Consider the following 18,501-nt stretch of genomic DNA (forward strand, 5'->3'; position numbering starts at 1 on the left):
AAAATCTCATCTCTTGACTTGAGAAACATGACCACCACATGCTTGTCAAATGAACACACTCCCACTTTGTAAACAAAGAAGAAGAAACATAAACCCATTCAAAATTATGATCTAAATGCATGCAACACTTTAATTAATGCATATAAAATTTGTGTGCTTACTGTACATAATAATGATAGTCAATCATAGGATCAACAAGGTCATATCAAATGCTTTGCTCTATTCACATGAAAGAACAAGTGATCATTGGTCATATGTTCAATGCTTTTTTGGAAAGTTCTTGATTACTGCCACGCCACTGATCGTGAGTCATGACTCATGATATAGGAAGTGGAATTGTGAATAGTTGCATGCACAACAATAATGTATGGGCATGATTGGGTACTTTCAATGCATTGTAACGAAAACAGATAGTTCTGATATATAGGAAGTGGAATCGTGAATAGTTGCATGCACAACAATATTGTATGGGCATGATTGGGTACTTTCAATACATTGTAACAAAAATAGATAGTTATGATCTTGATGTAAAGGATTGGATGGATATATTCTAATATTCTCGTTGCCTTAAGAGATTAGTAAACATTAACGTTGATATGATACAATTGTCCTAACTTTTCTATTCATTGTCTAATGTTTAAGTTGATAATATATTTTTTGGTTATGTTTTAAAAGTAGAAACTCTCTTAAAGTGCCAATCACTTTCATGTGTACGAGCCCCAAGAGAACTATCTAGAAAACCACAAATTTTATCCTTTCACACATTGGATTTGTGCTTGTTTTACGTACACTTTATGCATAAGCAACATGTGATGTCGTGTGTGAATGGAAATGGATGATGTTGTTTCCCATGCATGCTAGTACTCAACATGGTGCAAGGATGGGAATGTGGGAAGAAGCCGGTAAGAATGACTGAAACCATAACTTCTTTGCATCAAGTAGGCATTGAGTACTAGTGACTTAGAATTTAGGTTACAACTAACCCACCAAACATCTTTGAAAACACAATGGATGCTAATTTATGTCTTTCTTTATTATTCATATAAAGGGATCCCAATGCATGTACAAACATTGTTTGGAACTTGAATAATGCTTTTTGTAATCCGTCACCTAGATTAATATTTCAAGAAAGGCAAGCGATGTTCATAAACTTGATTGTTTATTGAAATAACGTTACAATGATGTGGTTATAGATTGTATGGGAACAAGGCAAGATTCACACTAGAACTATCAACCTCGATAGAGAAACAGAAATCATTGTGAACCAAAAGAAACCCTTAACTCTACGATTGCATATTCACACAAGGGACACAAACACCTAAACTCATATTCACATCAATTCAGTAGCTAATTAGGCCAACCCCAACAACTTGCGTTAGTACCTATTTGAGCTTGTGGACAAGTTCTTCCCTAATTTAACTATTTGAAGCCCACAATGTCTTGGAATATTATCTAATTAAGGCCAAAAGACTTGCATAAGTAGGTATTAGATGACCATAAACCATTGTTATGAATTAATTTAATGAGCTCTGAAAGCTTGCATGATTAGATATTAAAACCCCATCAAGAATTCTAAATGCAAAATGAGTTCATTAACTCTTATGAACATTTCATGCTTAGTTTCAACCTTATGAAGCTATCAATCATTGGATCATAAAAAAAAGCCTACACTTAATCGACTCTTCAATATAAACACACACTTATATTGGCTAATGACCAATTGTTCATGCAAGGAATTAGTGTGGAAGCCTAAAGTGTATCATACCAATGAATACACAGAGGCGTCGAGTCATAAATTGCGCGTATTATTATGCCTTACCACTTTTGTTAACCTCAAGCTCACGCAATAAGGCATATGGTATGGTTGCTATTCAACGCCTATCGTCCAATGGTTGTCCGTCCACCTCGTGACCTAGTGAATGGAACCTAAAACCAAATCTCATTGTTGGTTGTGGTCGTCTAGTGATGTCGCTAGTGGACTTCTTCACCTTTGTTTGTTAGGGTATCATATTGATTATTACAAGTGATCATAGGAACTCAAGCATGGAGTATGGTGCATCCCAGGGAGGAGAGGGAATCAACCCTTAGTGTGTTGGTGGTAATTGATCGGTATAGGATTGACATGAAAGGTGGCAAAGAAACGTTCAGATTGGACACTGGGTGATAGAGATAACATGTTTGGTAGCAAAACATTGAAATAACACTTGACGTCAAATAGTAGCAAGAGAGATTTGAGATGACAACAATTAGAGAACCAAAGTAGACCAATTAAGATAGTTGATGTTACAACATAGTAATCTTAGTATTGTCACTTAACGAATAGCAACAAGAATACTAAGCTAATCCCTCAACTCGTTCTTTGTATTACATTCTTCTTGAATCCTAATATAGGGGTGCCCTTTGATCATTAGGTGGTTGATTATGATCCTTGTCCTTGATTCCTAATATAATGTATACAATTTCTATTTAATAACCACATGCCTAATTTATCACATTGAAGGTTGGACCTCGGGCTCTTTGTAATTATAGATGACCAAGCCATATTGTGTAATAATGACCCGAACCAATAACACCTCTATTTAAATGTGAGGACCATTGATTAGTGTAGGTCATCTGCGACTCACTCCGACAACTTCTCTTATTAAGTGTGGGCATTAAATTCTGTGTTTCTGTATTTTCCTAAGTGACTTCACTTCTTTGTATTAAATGCTCCTTTGTCACTTACAACTCATTAGTCCTAACTCATGGGCCACCTCAATCCTATACTCACAAAAAGTAAAAAGTACACAAATTGATACTTTATAGGAGATTCCTACATGCAGGCTTCAATCTTGTTGGGAACAATTAAGGGTAAATAAATTCATTTATCAATGTGAATACCAAAAAGAGCGTGTCATGTGTGGATTTTATTCTTATAAGATTAACACAAATTGACGATAATGGTAAAGATTGCAAGCATGTTCCACGCGGTTCTAATGCTAGAAATCTTACTCAATAATCTAAATCAACTGCAAGAAAATCAAAATGGTTCTAGCCAATGTATTACGTTTGATAAGATGGTAAAATAAATGTCGAGCCTAAATGTTGTCAACCATGCATGACCATGTTGAGTTCGAAGACACGGAAAACATATGAAAAGGTACATATACATATAACATTTATAGAGTTTCAAGTATCAAACACATTAAAAATAAAAAACAGTTTCTTGCCATTGCACTAGCTGTAAATCTCATAAATTTATCTTCTAAAACATACATATCTCATTTGCATAAGTAAAGTAATTTGTTTCTTTAGGGGACTTTAGTGAACAAAGAGCTCATTATAAAAGTACAAAAAAAAAAAAAAAAACTGTGTCATGGCCCAATTGAAATGGCTTTGAAAATGCATTGTGAATTAACTGAGTCAACAAACACAATCGGAAAAAAACTTAATGAGACACAATATTCGCGCTCTTCTTATGCACAAGAAATTGAGAGATATTTATCGGATCCCTTTACATGAACAATGAATGAAGGCATGAATATATCCTTTGCGAGTTTGGTGGATCATAAAGGCAGTAAATGTATCTTTTTATTTCTTATTTCCAGGACAACATTATAAGCGATTTTCTTTCTCAATTAAATTTGAGGTGCTCATCTGCCCCACCTTTTCATCTTTTAGAAACTAGTCATACAATATATGGGCCTCTTACTCGTGGATTCAAAAAAGGTATTTCCATGGAAATCGTCACCTTTCTTCACACATGCTAGTGTCAAAATCTAAGTTGGGGTAGGTTGAGACGGTTATAGATTGAACATTAGTTGTAATTGCATATAATATAAATAAAATAAACAACAGTTGGGAGATGAAATCAAATCTAATTGAGACTACACAAAGTGGAAGTATAAAGAGTTTAATCATATGGAACAAGAACCTAATAGAATTGTGCTTGGCCCATTATGCTATGCATTAAAATACACTATTTTGACACTTTGGCTCATTGTTCTTGGAAGGTCAATGTACTATTGTCACATGATATATGAAGATCAACACATTATTGTCGCACTTGACTTGGCTCATTATGTTATCAAGGTCAATGCATTATTGTAGTACTTGGTGTGGTGTGTTAAAACGTCACTACACTATTGCATAGTGAGTCAAGATATTATACACACCGTATAAAAATAACAACCTTAATGATATCTTAGGCCAATGTAGCAACTAGAATGTTAACGATGTTTACATGTGGGGTAAAAAAGTGTGTTCAACGAAGTTGAGGCTCACTTGTAAACTAATACATAAATTGCCTACACAAATTCATTATTTATAACATTGGATAGATAATAGCGTATCTATTTACTCATGTTTTAAGCCCTAGAGCCTTTGAGGTTTTCACTTGGCATTGCTTTGTTTGTGACCAAATATGTAAGGTTATTGTTTATGATCAAGTATATATTAACGTGCTTGTTAATTCTCCCAAGCATGGTGTTACAACATTTAATAAGCTTAGTATGTGGAAGAAATGATGCAAAATCTTTAGTATTCCCCATTGCGCTTTCGGTATATTCAAGAGTTTTAGTTGGGGGGTGTTTATCTCCACAATTGTATACATGAATTACGAAGAAAGGGACCATTTCAATGTCTAGTGTGGCTAGTTTAGTGTCACTAATGTAAACCAAAGTTTGAATAATTGAATGCAAGAATGTACAAATGATGGCTCGTTGAAGGATTTGTTTACCTCATTAAGATAGAAAAGAGTATACAAACTTGAGCACCTTCAATTTTAGTACAATTCACAACTTTGTGAGCACTTTGCGTATAATCTCACAAATCATGCATAGACTTGACAATTCATGAAAGCTTGGGTTCAAGAAGTGTGTAAGGAACCACATGATTCACGACTATTCCATGCCCTAGGCTAGGTCCATGTGTGCTTCATAAATAGAGAACATTGTGCCTAAGTGATCGACATCATAATTCATCATGAGACCTTACACTTCCACTTCTTAAATAGGGAGCATAGTGTTCAAGGGATCAACAACACACTTCCTCATGGGACTTTCCACTTGCACCTATCCAAGTTTTGTCGGGTAAATGTATAAATAACTAGATGGGGCCAATAAGTAGACAAATTCTTTCAATGTGTGCTCATTGAAATAGATGAAATCTTAATATTATGTTTGTAACCCTATACAAGGTTCAAATCATGATTTCTCATCAATTAAAACATCAACAAATTGACATATCTGATGTGCATTTTTTGGTCACCTAAAATCCCTTTTCTCCCAAAATGTATGGCAACTTGCATGTATTGGTACAATGGAGTTGATAATGAAAACCGAAGCTACAAAGAAAAAACTATCTGTTGGAAATAAAAACTGTCATCTCCTTATTAATAAGTCTTTTTAATGGGCCGTTTACTATCTCTTCGCAAAACATTGCAATATGTTTTGCTTTCAAGAATGTTGCTTTTAAATAGCGTTTCTTTTCTGCATTGTTTCCAATCGGATGGGATTCTCTCTTAGAAATCAATTTCTTGGATTTGACAATTAAACACTTTTGCCCTTAAACAAAACGAAAAAACTTGGTGAGGCAAAAAACGAAATCGATGAATCAAATCACGGTACAAATAAGTACATAAACAAAGTTACTTTGTGAAATGTAATGAGATAAGATTGAGATTCATGGATCTCTATGGCTATTTATTTTCATATAATATAAATATTTCCAAAAAATGTTCAATAAGCAAGAAGGACTAGAAGTCCAAATGATATTGCATACTCCCTTTAGACCATTGTATGTACTCAATTCAACTTTCATCCAATAAAGCTTCTAAGAGATGTATGACATGTAAATAAAAGTCTCTACTTTGTTTTATGGTTGGACTATGTCAAAGCCTAGCCTTAACTTCAACATACAATAAGTCGTAAAGCTCCTCAACAAAGAAACCAAGTCAAGCCCAACAATGACAACAACAAAAATACCTTACTTAACCGAAAATATGAATAAAGGAAAAGGAAAAGGAAAATAAAGGTGGTCTCCTCAAGATCATCGCTTGGACTCTCGAGAGCGCTAATTCTTTAACACGAAACAACATTGCTTGTTAAAGCCTATTCAAAGGCTTCCTTAGAGGAATCCAACTGAAGTGCAGAAGTTAGAACAATCAAATATTCTAAGGCACAACGAAGATTCAATTTAAGTCTTCATTTTTATTGCATTGAATGTCATTCTTGATTTGAACACCATGCAAGGTTGGGTGGACACTTCTTTAAAGTTGGGAAAAAAATGTATACAACAACATTTCGAGGCATTTATTAAAGTACAATACCATTAATTACCTAATAGAACTATTTTTACCCTAATCGATCCCTAACAATATAAATTCCTTAGGAAACCCCATGTAGCTTTAAACAAAGAGCTTTTGCTTCATACTTCCAAAGATGAATGAGAATTCTTCGCCTCAAAGAAACATTGGAGAATTTTGTTGTACACACACACTCACTCACACACCCCATGTCATTCATGAAGAAGAATGGGAGTTGCAGATTGACGTTAAGATAATGCTTACATAAAAGTGCATCTTGTTGAAACCTAGCATTAGGAGGTCTAGTGAAGGCATTTAACTTACAACTATGTAATGGTGAACACAAACTATAAAATGTAGTTAATGTGTATAATCATGACCAAAAATAGTAAAATGATGAGATCATCATCATTCATGGTATGTGATTGTGCTTCCCAATGTAGGTGGTTAATATGTAGCCTTCCATATCAGAGGAACTTTCTGCGTGTTTTTTAATGGGGCATCCAAGTTGAGCACATCGGAAGTAGCTCCTACAACAATTAGAAGATCATCATTAGTTTTCAAGCATACATGGGACATAGCTAAGTAACAACTACTTCCTTCTTCCTTCTTCTTTTTATGTTAAGAGAATCCTCACCTAGGGAACTTTCTACCCTTTATTCCTTTTTGGCCATATTTTCTCCATGTGTAGCCATCAAAAAGGGTGGGATTGTCAGATTTTACACAAAATCTCACCACTTTGTGAGCGTCTTCTTCTTGATCGACATTATGGCAATCCACGCAACCATTAGAGGTCCTAGAGAATGAGTACATATCAATAAGTCGATTGAAGTAATCCGTTGCAATTTAGCTTGGATATAAATTAATAAGTTTCTTCAAGCGATCAATTATAGTCATAATGAGTATACCATTAATAAGTTAATTTAGGTAGCATCAAGGAAGTTTGACCAAATATAATCCTTACTCCATCAAAGCATCTGGGTACTCCTCACTTTTGCTTGGATCCACGTTGTTGGGAAAAACCCGAGAATCCATCACTTTAGGGGAGTCAATGATGATGCCAATAGAATCCTCTTGTTCACACGATGTCAAAGCAATAACCTTAGAGATGTTGGTGCAAGATGAATCATCAACAGTGTGCGAGACACAAGTGGGAAGAGAACAACCATTGTCAGAGCCGTAATTGTGAAAGGAATCATCAATGTCAGACACATAAGAGTGAAAGGAATCATTGAGATTGTTAGAGACACAACTCGTGCAAAATGGGGATCCATATGAGTGATGATTATTAGATGCAACATGGTCATCCCATAATGTGAGGGCGGTTGCCAAATATGTATTGTCTTTGCTAATGGGAGCAGAGCAAGGAGGGCCAACTGATTCAAAGCAACAAGTGTCCCATAAACATTCTTGCATCATGAAATTAGACTCTAACCTTGAGGGATTGAGTTCAAAGTTAGGGGTCGGGTAAGATTCAATGTTTTCCATAATAGTGATATGACCAATTGATTGGGAGGAGCAATCCTCGGTGCATAGATCATGGGAAAATTCATGTGATAGATAATTGTCGAGGAAGGAGGGGGCACAATGTTTGGTTGTAGATGTGGTCGGGGTGGAAGGGTGAGAGACAAGGGTGGGGAGGCAATTATCTAAAGAAGATGAAGATGATGAGGAGGAGATGAGAGTGGAGTTAAGATCACAATGTTGCATTGTGGGAAGTGCAATATATGAGTATAGGTATGGAGTGTGTTATATGAGTCTTTTTTTCTTTGTAAATGGAGTAGTTTAAGGAACATAGACTATACTGATACACACACACACACACACACACACACACACACACACATGTATCTATATTTATGGATTTGTGTTCCAAAAGAGTGCGTAGACCATTTCTAAGGAGACTGAAAAAGAAAAATATTAAGGAAAAGTACCAAGGAAATGTCCTAGTGGCTTCATGACATGTGTTGAGAAAAAAAAACGAAACTTCCACACATGCATATAATTTATATCTACCAAAGGTTAAGTTAATTTATCAATCAATACTTTTAGGTGGATGTTTTAAATTAATCAATATTATTGCGCATATTAAGTAATTGATCGAATTAACTTAAATTATAACTTACAATTGAAATTTGATATATTCCCATGGAAAAACCTCTAGTTATGTTTGATCTTTAATTATGAACTTTGACCAAGTATTTATTAGAGAAAGATAGATTGATATGTAGACATGCATATAATCTTAAATTTCTAATCACATAAGTATTTTTGGCTGGTTTTCTACTCACACACTTATGATCAAGTTTTTATTCCTTTAGTAATTTACCAACGAGAAGTCTCTACCACTAGCAAGAGTTATGTTCTTGGGGTCAAAATGTAGGCCCACATCTTGTTCTGTTATCTCTAACTACCACTTGATCTCAACGCGGAATGACTAACTTGTTGCGTGCTAAAAAAATGAATGACTGACAAACTCATGTGTAGGCCCGAGTAATATGTGGTTGCTTGGAAGAGAGTAAGACTAAAGTTTGGCTCTAACAATTAGTCAAAGTATGGGGGCAGATATGACATGGCCAGGGGAGGAAATAATAAGGCATATCAAGAGGGAACCATATACTGAACAATCAATAGGGACACAAATGTTTCACTTTAAAAGAAATTATTTGGCACATCATGATGATGTGCAATAAAATTAGAGTAGCCACAAGAAGAAAATGGGCCTACATAGTAGTCTCGTGAATACTTGAAGCTATTGTGCCAAGAAATAATTTGTTGTGCCAAATGTGAGAGACTTGTTGTCTCTTCATACCCACAAAAATATTGTTAGAAATAATTGGTTGCCCCAAAAGAGTTTATATGTAGCAGACTTGCTAGAGAATGGTTTTTTACTTGGTGTCTATAGAAAGTAGTCGTGGCCAATTGAGAAGTATTACTTTTTAGTCGCATCTCCATGGCTTAAAATAAGTTTGTTCTTGTATTTAATTGTTTGGTTGATAATTGCCTTATGTCACAGTCCTCAATATATTGAAGGTGGTCTGGTTTATTTCAATGTGCATGAATTTAGAGAGCGATACAGAACAAACACATAATTCTTGAGAGCATGGTTCTTCATCTTTATATTATGTTGCCAGGATAAATTTGGAAGTTTAATTGGAACTTCGGCGTTGAGGAAAAGAGGACTTATAAGTGTGATGACCGAGTCCATAACTATTCTAATCATTAAACTTTGTAAGTCAATGAAGTAAAGATTTCATTCTGATTTTTTGTGGGATATGGTTCTTGTCATTACATCATTACATTTGTCATAATACAACAAATATTAGTGAATAACAAACATTTTAATTCATCTTGGTGGAGTGTTTTGTTTTGTTTGAGTAATCATTGTCCTTGTCATTTATAGAAAAGCAAAAGAGAGAACACAAAAGAATTTTATAGTTCATCTTGGAGAGTCGAGACAACTTAAACCATCCTCTTATTTAATGTGTCACATCCAACATGGCAACTTTGATATTTAAGATACGTAAATGATACTTGCATCGTATAGATGCACTTCATGCTAAGTCCTAACAAATCCAACACACTTTATGGCAATTGTCAAAGAACACTTGAAAAAATATGTCATGTTCTTATTCATATTACGTATAGAGTTTTTGTCATTGGACTTTATGATCTAGATGGCGATATTCTAAACCACAGAGTTTCGCGGCACTTCTTAGGTTTTGGTGTTCGTGTAGCACATGTATGCTCGAGGATTCACCCCATTCTAATACTTGGATTAAGTAACCACATTGTCCAATCAAATGTTGGACTTGTTCAGAAGCTATTGAAACACAAAGAAAACTTTGCATTAAAATAAAGTACACGTTGCTTGGAAGGGTTTGGTAAAAAAATATGGAGATTAGAATTAGAATTAGAATTTTTATCGTCCATAAAGAGGCCAGTTTTGACCTATGGGACCAGAGTAAACATGTGTTCTTTGACCGATTTGCACAAAGTCTGTATGTGTGAATAAAGCATACACATATGAGCTCAACCTTCTAGGTGGTGTCTTAAGTATGGCACTTAAATTATCACTTCCTCTTAGTGGAAATAGGGAACATGCAACATTACCTAGTGGAAATAAGGAAAAAAACTCTATCCACATTTATAAAGCTATCACATTCATCGAGGGCTCTATTGCCTACACGAAAATACACACAATTTTTGTAAATCAGTCTCACAGTAGGGTGAGCTCTACTTCTTAACGTTGCAAAAAGCTCACCAACTACCTTTGTTAAGCATGTGTACATTCATGAACTTAGAAAGGTTTTAAGCAATCCCTTGTGGGCAAACCAAAACAACTCTTTCGTATCTCTTGTAAAAAGCATAAAATGGCAACCTAATTTGGTTCTACAGGTTAAACAACCCTTTTAGCCATCATCTATTATTTTCTAAGCATGCACTTGCTCACTCCTTTTTAACAATGTTACCGGCCGACAAAGGAGTCCAGAGTGTGAAATGGGGAGTTATTTAATTATTAGGAATGGTTGTAAGTAAGGTATGAGTGTGGACTGACGGACCAGAATCGGTATGCCGTTTCGGATCCGGACCGATCCCGAACAGGTGCGGATGGCACCGTTTTGTACTACAGACCGGAAACCTATTTAAAGGCCCGGATACAATGTAATGAGCAGCAGTTAATTAATAAAGCTTAGTGTTGTTATCTCTCTGTGTTAATTGCTGTTTTGCATTCATTGTTATATCTTACGCGTGTGAATGTGAAGGACGATCATGCTAAGTAACCTAATTAAGTCGGATTAATTGTTGAGTCTAATCCTGTTGCCGTAACACCCCTTTGGTGAAGTGTCTTCCGTAGACACCCTGTGTTAGGCCATTGTCCGGCCCTAAGAGTTAACATAGTTTTTGGCGACCACGATTCCTGTTTTTGCAGCGAACGACGACATGAATGGATGACTAGATCAACGCACGACCTGGTTACAGATCGAACTCGACGCCTTGCCGAAAGGCAAAGGAGACGTGAGGCTTTCCAGCAAGCGGCGTAGGAAATTAGAGCGGATCGCTCGTTTTCCAACGTAATCCGGAGAGTAGCAGAGGAGTCCCTCTGGTTACAACAAAAATCGCACCCGGACGACGGCAGCAGCCTAAGCAGCCTCCGGGCAACCGAATCCCTTCTCCAGGCGTTGGCAAGTGGAGAAGGCGAAGCAGAAGCCTTTTCAGCGTATGAATCGGATTCCGAAGGGGAATACAACGTGCACACGAACTACCGTGGCAACAACGAAACCCCGGGCGGACTGGAGGACGAAGGATCAGACACTTTACCGACACCGGAATCAGAAGTGCTAAGGCTGGAACCTCCGGAACCAGTAGAGGAAGAGCGACCTCCGACACTGGAAGTCGAGGAGGAGAGGCCTCTGTCACCAAAAGAAGAGGAAAGACCACCGACACTGGAGAAAAACCAAGAACGACCACCAACACCGCCAGCCCGCGCACCGATACCGGACGACGACATGCCATTCCAGTACTCCAAGTATAGAGATGATCCGGATGCGGAAGCTCATGTTCACGCCTTTGCGAGTTTGGTGGATCAATTACAACTAATGTTCAATCTATAACCGTCTCAACCTACCCCAACTTAGATTTTGACACTAGCATGTGTGAAGAAAGGTGACGATTTCCATGGAAATACCTTTTTTGAATCCACGAGTAAGAGGCCCATATATTGTATGACTAGTTTCTAAAAGATGAAAAGGTGGGGTAGATGAGCACCTCAAATTTAATTGAGAAAGAAAATCGCTTATAATGTTGTCCTGGAAATAAGAAATAAAAAGATACATTTACTGCCTTTATGATCCACCAAAATCGCAAAGGATATATTCATGCCTTTATGACCGGGAGCACTCCCCCGAGTATCGTCAGCAACGGGAGGAATACGGCAGATATAACGACCAACCTCGTCAAGAGTACCGCAATAAGAAGAACTATAACTAAAAACGGCGGCTACCCACGGGATCCGGAACAAGGAGCTTCAAGCAGCCAACCGGCCCAAAACCACGCGCTTACCACGGGACCTGCCTCGAGTACAACAGACAATGCCGAATCCAGCAATACCCGGAAAGCTTACTGCTACTACTGCCGACAGGAAGGCCATTGTAGTAATCAATGCCCGGCGAAGAGCTATGACAAACGACCAACAGTAAATATGGTAGTCCCTGAAGTGGCAGATCTGCAACAGGTGACCACAAGGTCGAAGGGCATGGCCAAGGAATGGGAGACGCAGGAGACCATCCGGAAGCAAGCGACGGAATGGGTGAAAAAAGCAAACGAGCAAAATGTCACAGACTTACAACGGCAAAAGGAGAATACCGTAGGGCTTGCCGACGACAGTCACTCCGAGAACGAGCCATGGCTGGGGTTGCAAGAATGCCAGATTACACTGCCACTAGGAAGACTCCTACAGCTCATGCCGAGATTCACGGAAGGACTGAAGACGGCCATGACGGCAGGAGAATCATCACCGGCACCGGTACTCTTCTCGAATCCGGAGGAGGGACCAACGGTGGTGGACACCAACAGTCCGATAATCACTGCCATTGTAAAAGGGAAAGAACTCCCCGGCACAGTTATAGACGGAGGTTCCGGTGTGAATGTAATAAGCCTCCGGACGTGTGATGCCCTGGGAATCCACGAGTGGGAGCCGTGTCCGTTCTGGTTACGGATGGCCGATACAAGCTCAGTGCGACCGACAGGATTAATACGAAAATTAGAAGTCACCGTTGGCGGTCATAAATTTCACATCTCGGCAGTAGTGCTACAATTACAGGCACAAGGCGCATACCCGCTATTGCTGGGGCAGCCGTGGTTGAAAATGGCACATATCAAACAGAATTGGAGGAAAAATATAATTACCTTCCGGCGAGGAAAAGCCAAGGTACGGGTACAAACACAGCCAAGGACGAGCACTGGCAAGGAATGTACACCGTTGTATGCAGAATGCGTCAACATGCTAGAAGGGTTAGCTGACGAAGAAGAAGCTCAGTACTTGCAGGAAAACCCGAAGATCGTACCCCTCTTCGAAATTGACATTGCCAAAGCAGTAGCACCATACTTACCGCAGCCGGAAGATACTAAAGCAGAACCAGATAAAGACGCAATCTGAGAGTTACGGCAAGCGCAGGAAGCGTTGGAACGGGAAATGGCCGTTTCACAGCGCGTAAAAGCGTCGCAACTTGAAGAGGTGAACCTAGGGACCACGGACGAAGCAAAACCGGTGCACATCGCCAAGGAGATGAAATCCGAAGACAAAACAGCGATGATCACACTTCTCACGGAATTTCGCGACGTGTTCGCCTGGTCATACGAAGACATGCGAGGACTCGACCCTCAGTTATACCAGCATCAGATTCACTTGAGCAAGGACGCAAAACCAGTGGCACAAAGACAGTACCGGATGAATCCCAATTATGCCACCAAAGTCAAGGAGGAAATCGACAAACTGCTAAGAGTTGGCTTTATCTGTCCGGTAAAGAAAGCGACATGGCTGAGCCCGATCGTAGTCGTACCGAAGAAGAACGGAAAAATTCGAGTTTGTGTGGACTACCGGAAACTTAATGCGGCTACGGTAACGGATGCGTTTCCACTTCTGTTCACAGATGGAGTGTTGGATGCCGTCGCCGGTCATGAGGTCTATAGTTTTCTAGACGGATTCAGCGGGTACAATCAGATCCGGATGCACCTCGACGATCAAGAGAAAACGGCTTTCGTCACCGAATGGGGGGTGTTTGTGGCCGTGGTGATGATGTTCGGACTCAAAACGGCACTGGCAACATTTCAACGAATCATCATGGAAATCTTTGGTGAATATATCCCGGCTTTTATGTAGGTTTTCCTTGACGATTTCGCCATCTATAGCTGGGAGGAGGACCATTTTCAACACCTCCGTCTTTGTCTAGAAAAGTGTAGAGCATATCGGCTAAGCTTGAATCCGGCAAAGTGTGTATTTGGCGTATCCAGTGGAACCTTATTAGGACATATTGTGAGCCAAGAAGGTATTGCAGTCGACCCGGACAAAGTGAAAGCCATATTAGAAGCACCGGCGCTGGCAACGACAAAGGCATTGAGCCAGTTCTTAGGACAGATCCGGTGGCACAACCGGATGCTCCGATACTTGGCCGACCTGACTACACCGTTGCATGCCGCCGTACATCGGACACCATTCCAGTGGACCGACACCGAGGATAGGGCGTATAGGGCCCTCAAGGTACTATTGTCGCAAGCACCGATAGTGCAGCCCCCGGATTGGAGTAAAGAATTTCATGTGTTCGTGGACGCCTCCAACATCGCAATCGGAAGCGTACTGATGCAGCTTACGGAGCCAAAGTGGTACCGGCCAGTGTACTATGCCAGCCGAAAGCTCTCCCAAGCGGAACGGAACTACTCTACCACGGAACGGGAAGCTCTAGGGATGATTTACAGTGTGACAAAGTTTCGGCATTATTTATTGGGAAGGAAGTTTTCCTTCCATGTAGATCATTCGGCACTCCTTTACCTAGTGTCCAAGTTGGCCTGGTGGACCTTATTGTTACAGGAATTCGAGTTCGAAATATTCCACCGACCCGGTGTTGCGTTGTTACGCGCGTGCGTGGAGAAAGGCGGGACCACGGGGGTCTTGGACTAGGGAGCGACGGAGCGTAGGAAGTCGCACCTCACCGTTTTCTGGGGCACCCCAGGATAGTTTACAACAGTCGTTTGCTGTCAAGCCGCCGTTGGGGAGCTCTCGGGCTCGTTGCGCCGAGCGGGGTCTTGCACAGGAGATAAGCTGCAGCCAACCCTAAACGAACACGAAGGGGAAGAAGAAGAAGCAGAAGAAACCTAACCCTAAACCTACCGGTATACCCTCTAATCCAAAATGGGCAACCCTTTTACAAAGGGCGTTCCCTCCCTTTTATAGACCAAGGAGAGGGATGCGTTACAATGTGGGACAAATCCCGACTTTCATGGGATCGTCTATCCCGACTTGACTACTCTTCGGCGCCATAAAGGCGCCCTCGATATTCACACCAAATGTACATGGGTGCGTACACATGCTGCACCCCGCCGATGTAGACAATGTTTCCCAGTTTTCGCCTATGGCCGAAATTCTTCACGACATCCGCCCCCACCTAACTGCACGTCCACCGGTACGTGCCAATCTGGTTGAAGGGTGAGAGATTTCGGCCGGTGAGAAACCGGTCTCCCGTGATCCGCATCTCGGCTCGCTGCCGGTTTGATCCGATGGCTTCGAGTCTTCCTTCGCGCTCGCCTCCCCGTAGGCTCGTTCGACCCGTCGATGGGTCCTCTGCCGCGATCTCCGTAGCACGCGTTCTTCCGTTGGCCCTTGTTCGGCCGTATGAACGCCCCGCTTCCCGTCGTATGCCCGATGTCCTCCGCTAGAGGAATGCCCGTGGTAGCCCTCTTGGCCTCCGTTGTCGAATCGTGATGTCCCGATGATGTTTCACGTCGCCTTCGTCCTTCCGCCACCACCTTCCTTCTCCATGGTCTTACATCGCCGCGTCGGGTCGAACCGCCATGGTCTCCGAAACGGTGTGGAAGATCCCTTTCCGGCCTTCTCCGCGCTCGCCTTTCCGCTCCGGCACCTCCGTGTGTCATCTACCCTCGTCTGTTGTTTAGTACTGCCCGTGTTGCACTCTTCGTCGGCCCCTTTCCGGCCTAATCGTGCAGCGCTGTTCACCCGCATACCGGTGTCCTTTGCATCCGAGGAACACCCCGTAGTAGCCCACTTGGCCCTTCCCGTCGTCGTGCTGCTGAAACAGGTCCTGGGTCTTTTGCTTGCCGTTGTCCCCTCGCCCCCTCCAGCTTGTCACCCCGGCTTGCCGTGTTAGTCTTTGTTACTTCGACGGAGTTACCGAGATCTACGAAGCGAGTGTGGAGGATCCTCCTCCGGCCTCTCTTGCTGTCCTGGTTTCGACCCTGTGCAGTCCACTAGGCACTTGTCCCTTCGTTCTCGGCACCTCCCTTGTGCCGTCTTCCGCTTCCTTCGTTCGGCCTCGCTCGCGCCGAGCACCGTCCCGTAGTCACGCTTCGATCTGGCCCGTGATGGCCACTCGCGAGACTCTTGTTCTGTCCAAGGTGTGCCTTTCCAGCCTGACACACCTCCCCGTGTTCACCCCTATTGGCTCCTTCCGATACCTCGTGTCGTCGGGTCCCGTTCCTTGCCGCCACCGTCCTTCTCCCTCGGTCTCACTTTGCCACGTTGGCCGAACTGCCGGAGTCTCCGGATCAGTGTGAGGGTCCCATAGGACCGGACTCCGTTTTTATGCTTGCTGAAACTCGGGTGTCTTTTGTTTGAGTCTCTCCCGGACTCTCCTCGTGTCTTCCGCGTAGCCGGGTCCCGTTTCCCGCCGCCACCAACCTTCTCTCTCGGTCTCATGTTGCCACGTTGGCTGAACTGCCGGAGTCTCTGGTTAAGTGTGGGGATCCCGTAGGACCGGACTTCCTTATGCCCATTGTCTTCGTCACCTCGCCGCTACCGTCAGTATCTTGGTCTTACATCGACCGCGTTGCCGACTGCCGAAGTCTCTAGAACCGGTGTGAAGGATCCTTCGTAGACCGCCCTTCCGTAGCCCTTGCCTTCGTCACCTCGCCGCCACTGTCAGTATCTTGGTCTTACGTCGACCGCGTTGCCGACTTCCGAAGTCTCTAGAACCGGTGTGAAGGATCCTCCGTAGGCCTCCCTTCCGTAGCCCTTGCCTTCGTCACCTCGCCGCCACCGTCAGTATCTTGGTCTTACGTCGACCGCGTTGCCGACTGCCGAAGTCTCTAGAACCGGTGTGAAGGATCCTCCGTAGGCCTCCCCGATTTGTCTTCCCGACCCTGTCCCGGGTCGTCCTTTTCCTCATGCCGAGAGGGCGGTTTACTCCGCACCCTCTCCCGTGGTACCGACGAACCGTGTCCTCGGCCTCTTCGTAGGCCTGCTCTCTTCCTCCCTCCCGGAATGGTTATCCGGGAGTCTGCTCCGCCCGGTTCTCGTCCGTAATCTCGACCTTCGCTCGGTCGGTCTTTCTCCCCATGTAAAAGAGGGCGGCTCGTCCCGCACCCCCTTCCGTATCAGCTCTTTCATGCCGAAACCGGACCCGATCGAACGATCCACGACCGGATCACGCTCCACCCGTATCGGAACGCCGATCGCCTCGTGCCGCGTCCGTCCTCGGCCTCCTCGCAGGCCGTTTCCCATCCGTCTTCGCTGGCATCGTGCCAGGACTCCTCGGTACCGCCATCCATCTCCTCAGTCTTACATGGGCATACGGGCCCGAATGCCAAGTTCTCCGGAATCGGGTCCGTGGGCTTTCGTCCGCTCCTTCCCCGTATCGTCTCGCCGGTGATTCTTGGCCCTTCGCCGCCGCCTTCCTCCGCTTGGGACTCACGTGGGTACTCGGGCCCGACTGCCATTGTCTTGGGAGCAAATGTGGGAAGACACAAAGAATCACCCGTCCGTTTTACGCCCTTGTCCGTAGCCACCGACTCTTCGTGGTCGGCGGTCGTCTTCTTACCGATCGTGCAAGCCCCGTCTGGGCTTGCTTCTTCAATGACCGGGATCTCGGGCTGACACGCCCGAAACCGCTGGTCCCAACGTTCCGGTTCTGCGATCTGTATCTCGGCCTCGTCCTTGGCCGATCTTTCTCCGCATGTCGAGAGGGTGACTCGTCCCGCACCCCCTCCCGTGGTACCGTGGTACCGATCTTCCGCTGTTGCGCGGGGCAAGTCCGTCTCCTCGGTCTCAGCTTCTGGCCTCGATCCCCCCTCTTCCTCGAGCATCGCTTTGAGCGCTGCGTTCGCCTCTGCAATCCTGGCCCCAACGCTGACCCTTGCCGACTCTCTTTGCCGTTCAGCCTCTTCCCGCTGTGATGGCACGTCGTCGCGTACCTTCCTCTTAGCCTTCTCGGCTCGCTCGTTGTCTAGCCTTTGGCACACCTTTCCGACCTTCGACCAGTCCTCCGTAAGCCCATTCGCTCCATCATCGTCTTCGAGCTCAATCCCGATGGCTTCCCGTTCCGCTCGGTCGATCGACTTGACGAACAAAAGGACTTTTTCCGCCCTCACCAAACCTTGTTCCCGCTCTGGGAGCCGAGCAAGTTGTCGCTCGAATTCCCGGAACGCCTTCATTGCACCCCGATAGGTCTTTGCCGATGCTACCCACTAGTCGAAGTGGTGTCGTCCCC

General features: G+C 43.0%; 1 protein-coding gene across 1 annotated transcript; it reads right to left on the bottom strand.

Annotated features, from left to right (window-relative positions):
* Positions 1–6,164: 6,164 nt before the first annotated feature.
* LOC147858466 (uncharacterized) lies at positions 6,165–8,087 on the bottom strand. Its single transcript, XM_087326694.1, has 3 exons — positions 7,248–8,087; positions 6,921–7,079; positions 6,165–6,813 (listed from the first exon to the last, which is right to left on the bottom strand). The coding sequence occupies exons 1-3, from the start codon at positions 7,991–7,993 to the stop codon at positions 6,696–6,698; spliced, it is 1,023 nt and encodes a 340-aa protein (XP_087182820.1). The 5' UTR covers positions 7,994–8,087; the 3' UTR covers positions 6,165–6,695.
* Positions 8,088–18,501: the final 10,414 nt, after the last annotated feature.

This window comes from Azolla caroliniana, unplaced genomic scaffold, assembly GCF_043228905.1.
Source record: "Azolla caroliniana isolate FFs.n. ecotype wild unplaced genomic scaffold, voAzoCaro1.0.p SCAF_11, whole genome shotgun sequence".
Classification (NCBI taxonomy): domain Eukaryota; kingdom Viridiplantae; phylum Streptophyta; class Polypodiopsida; order Salviniales; family Salviniaceae; genus Azolla; species Azolla caroliniana.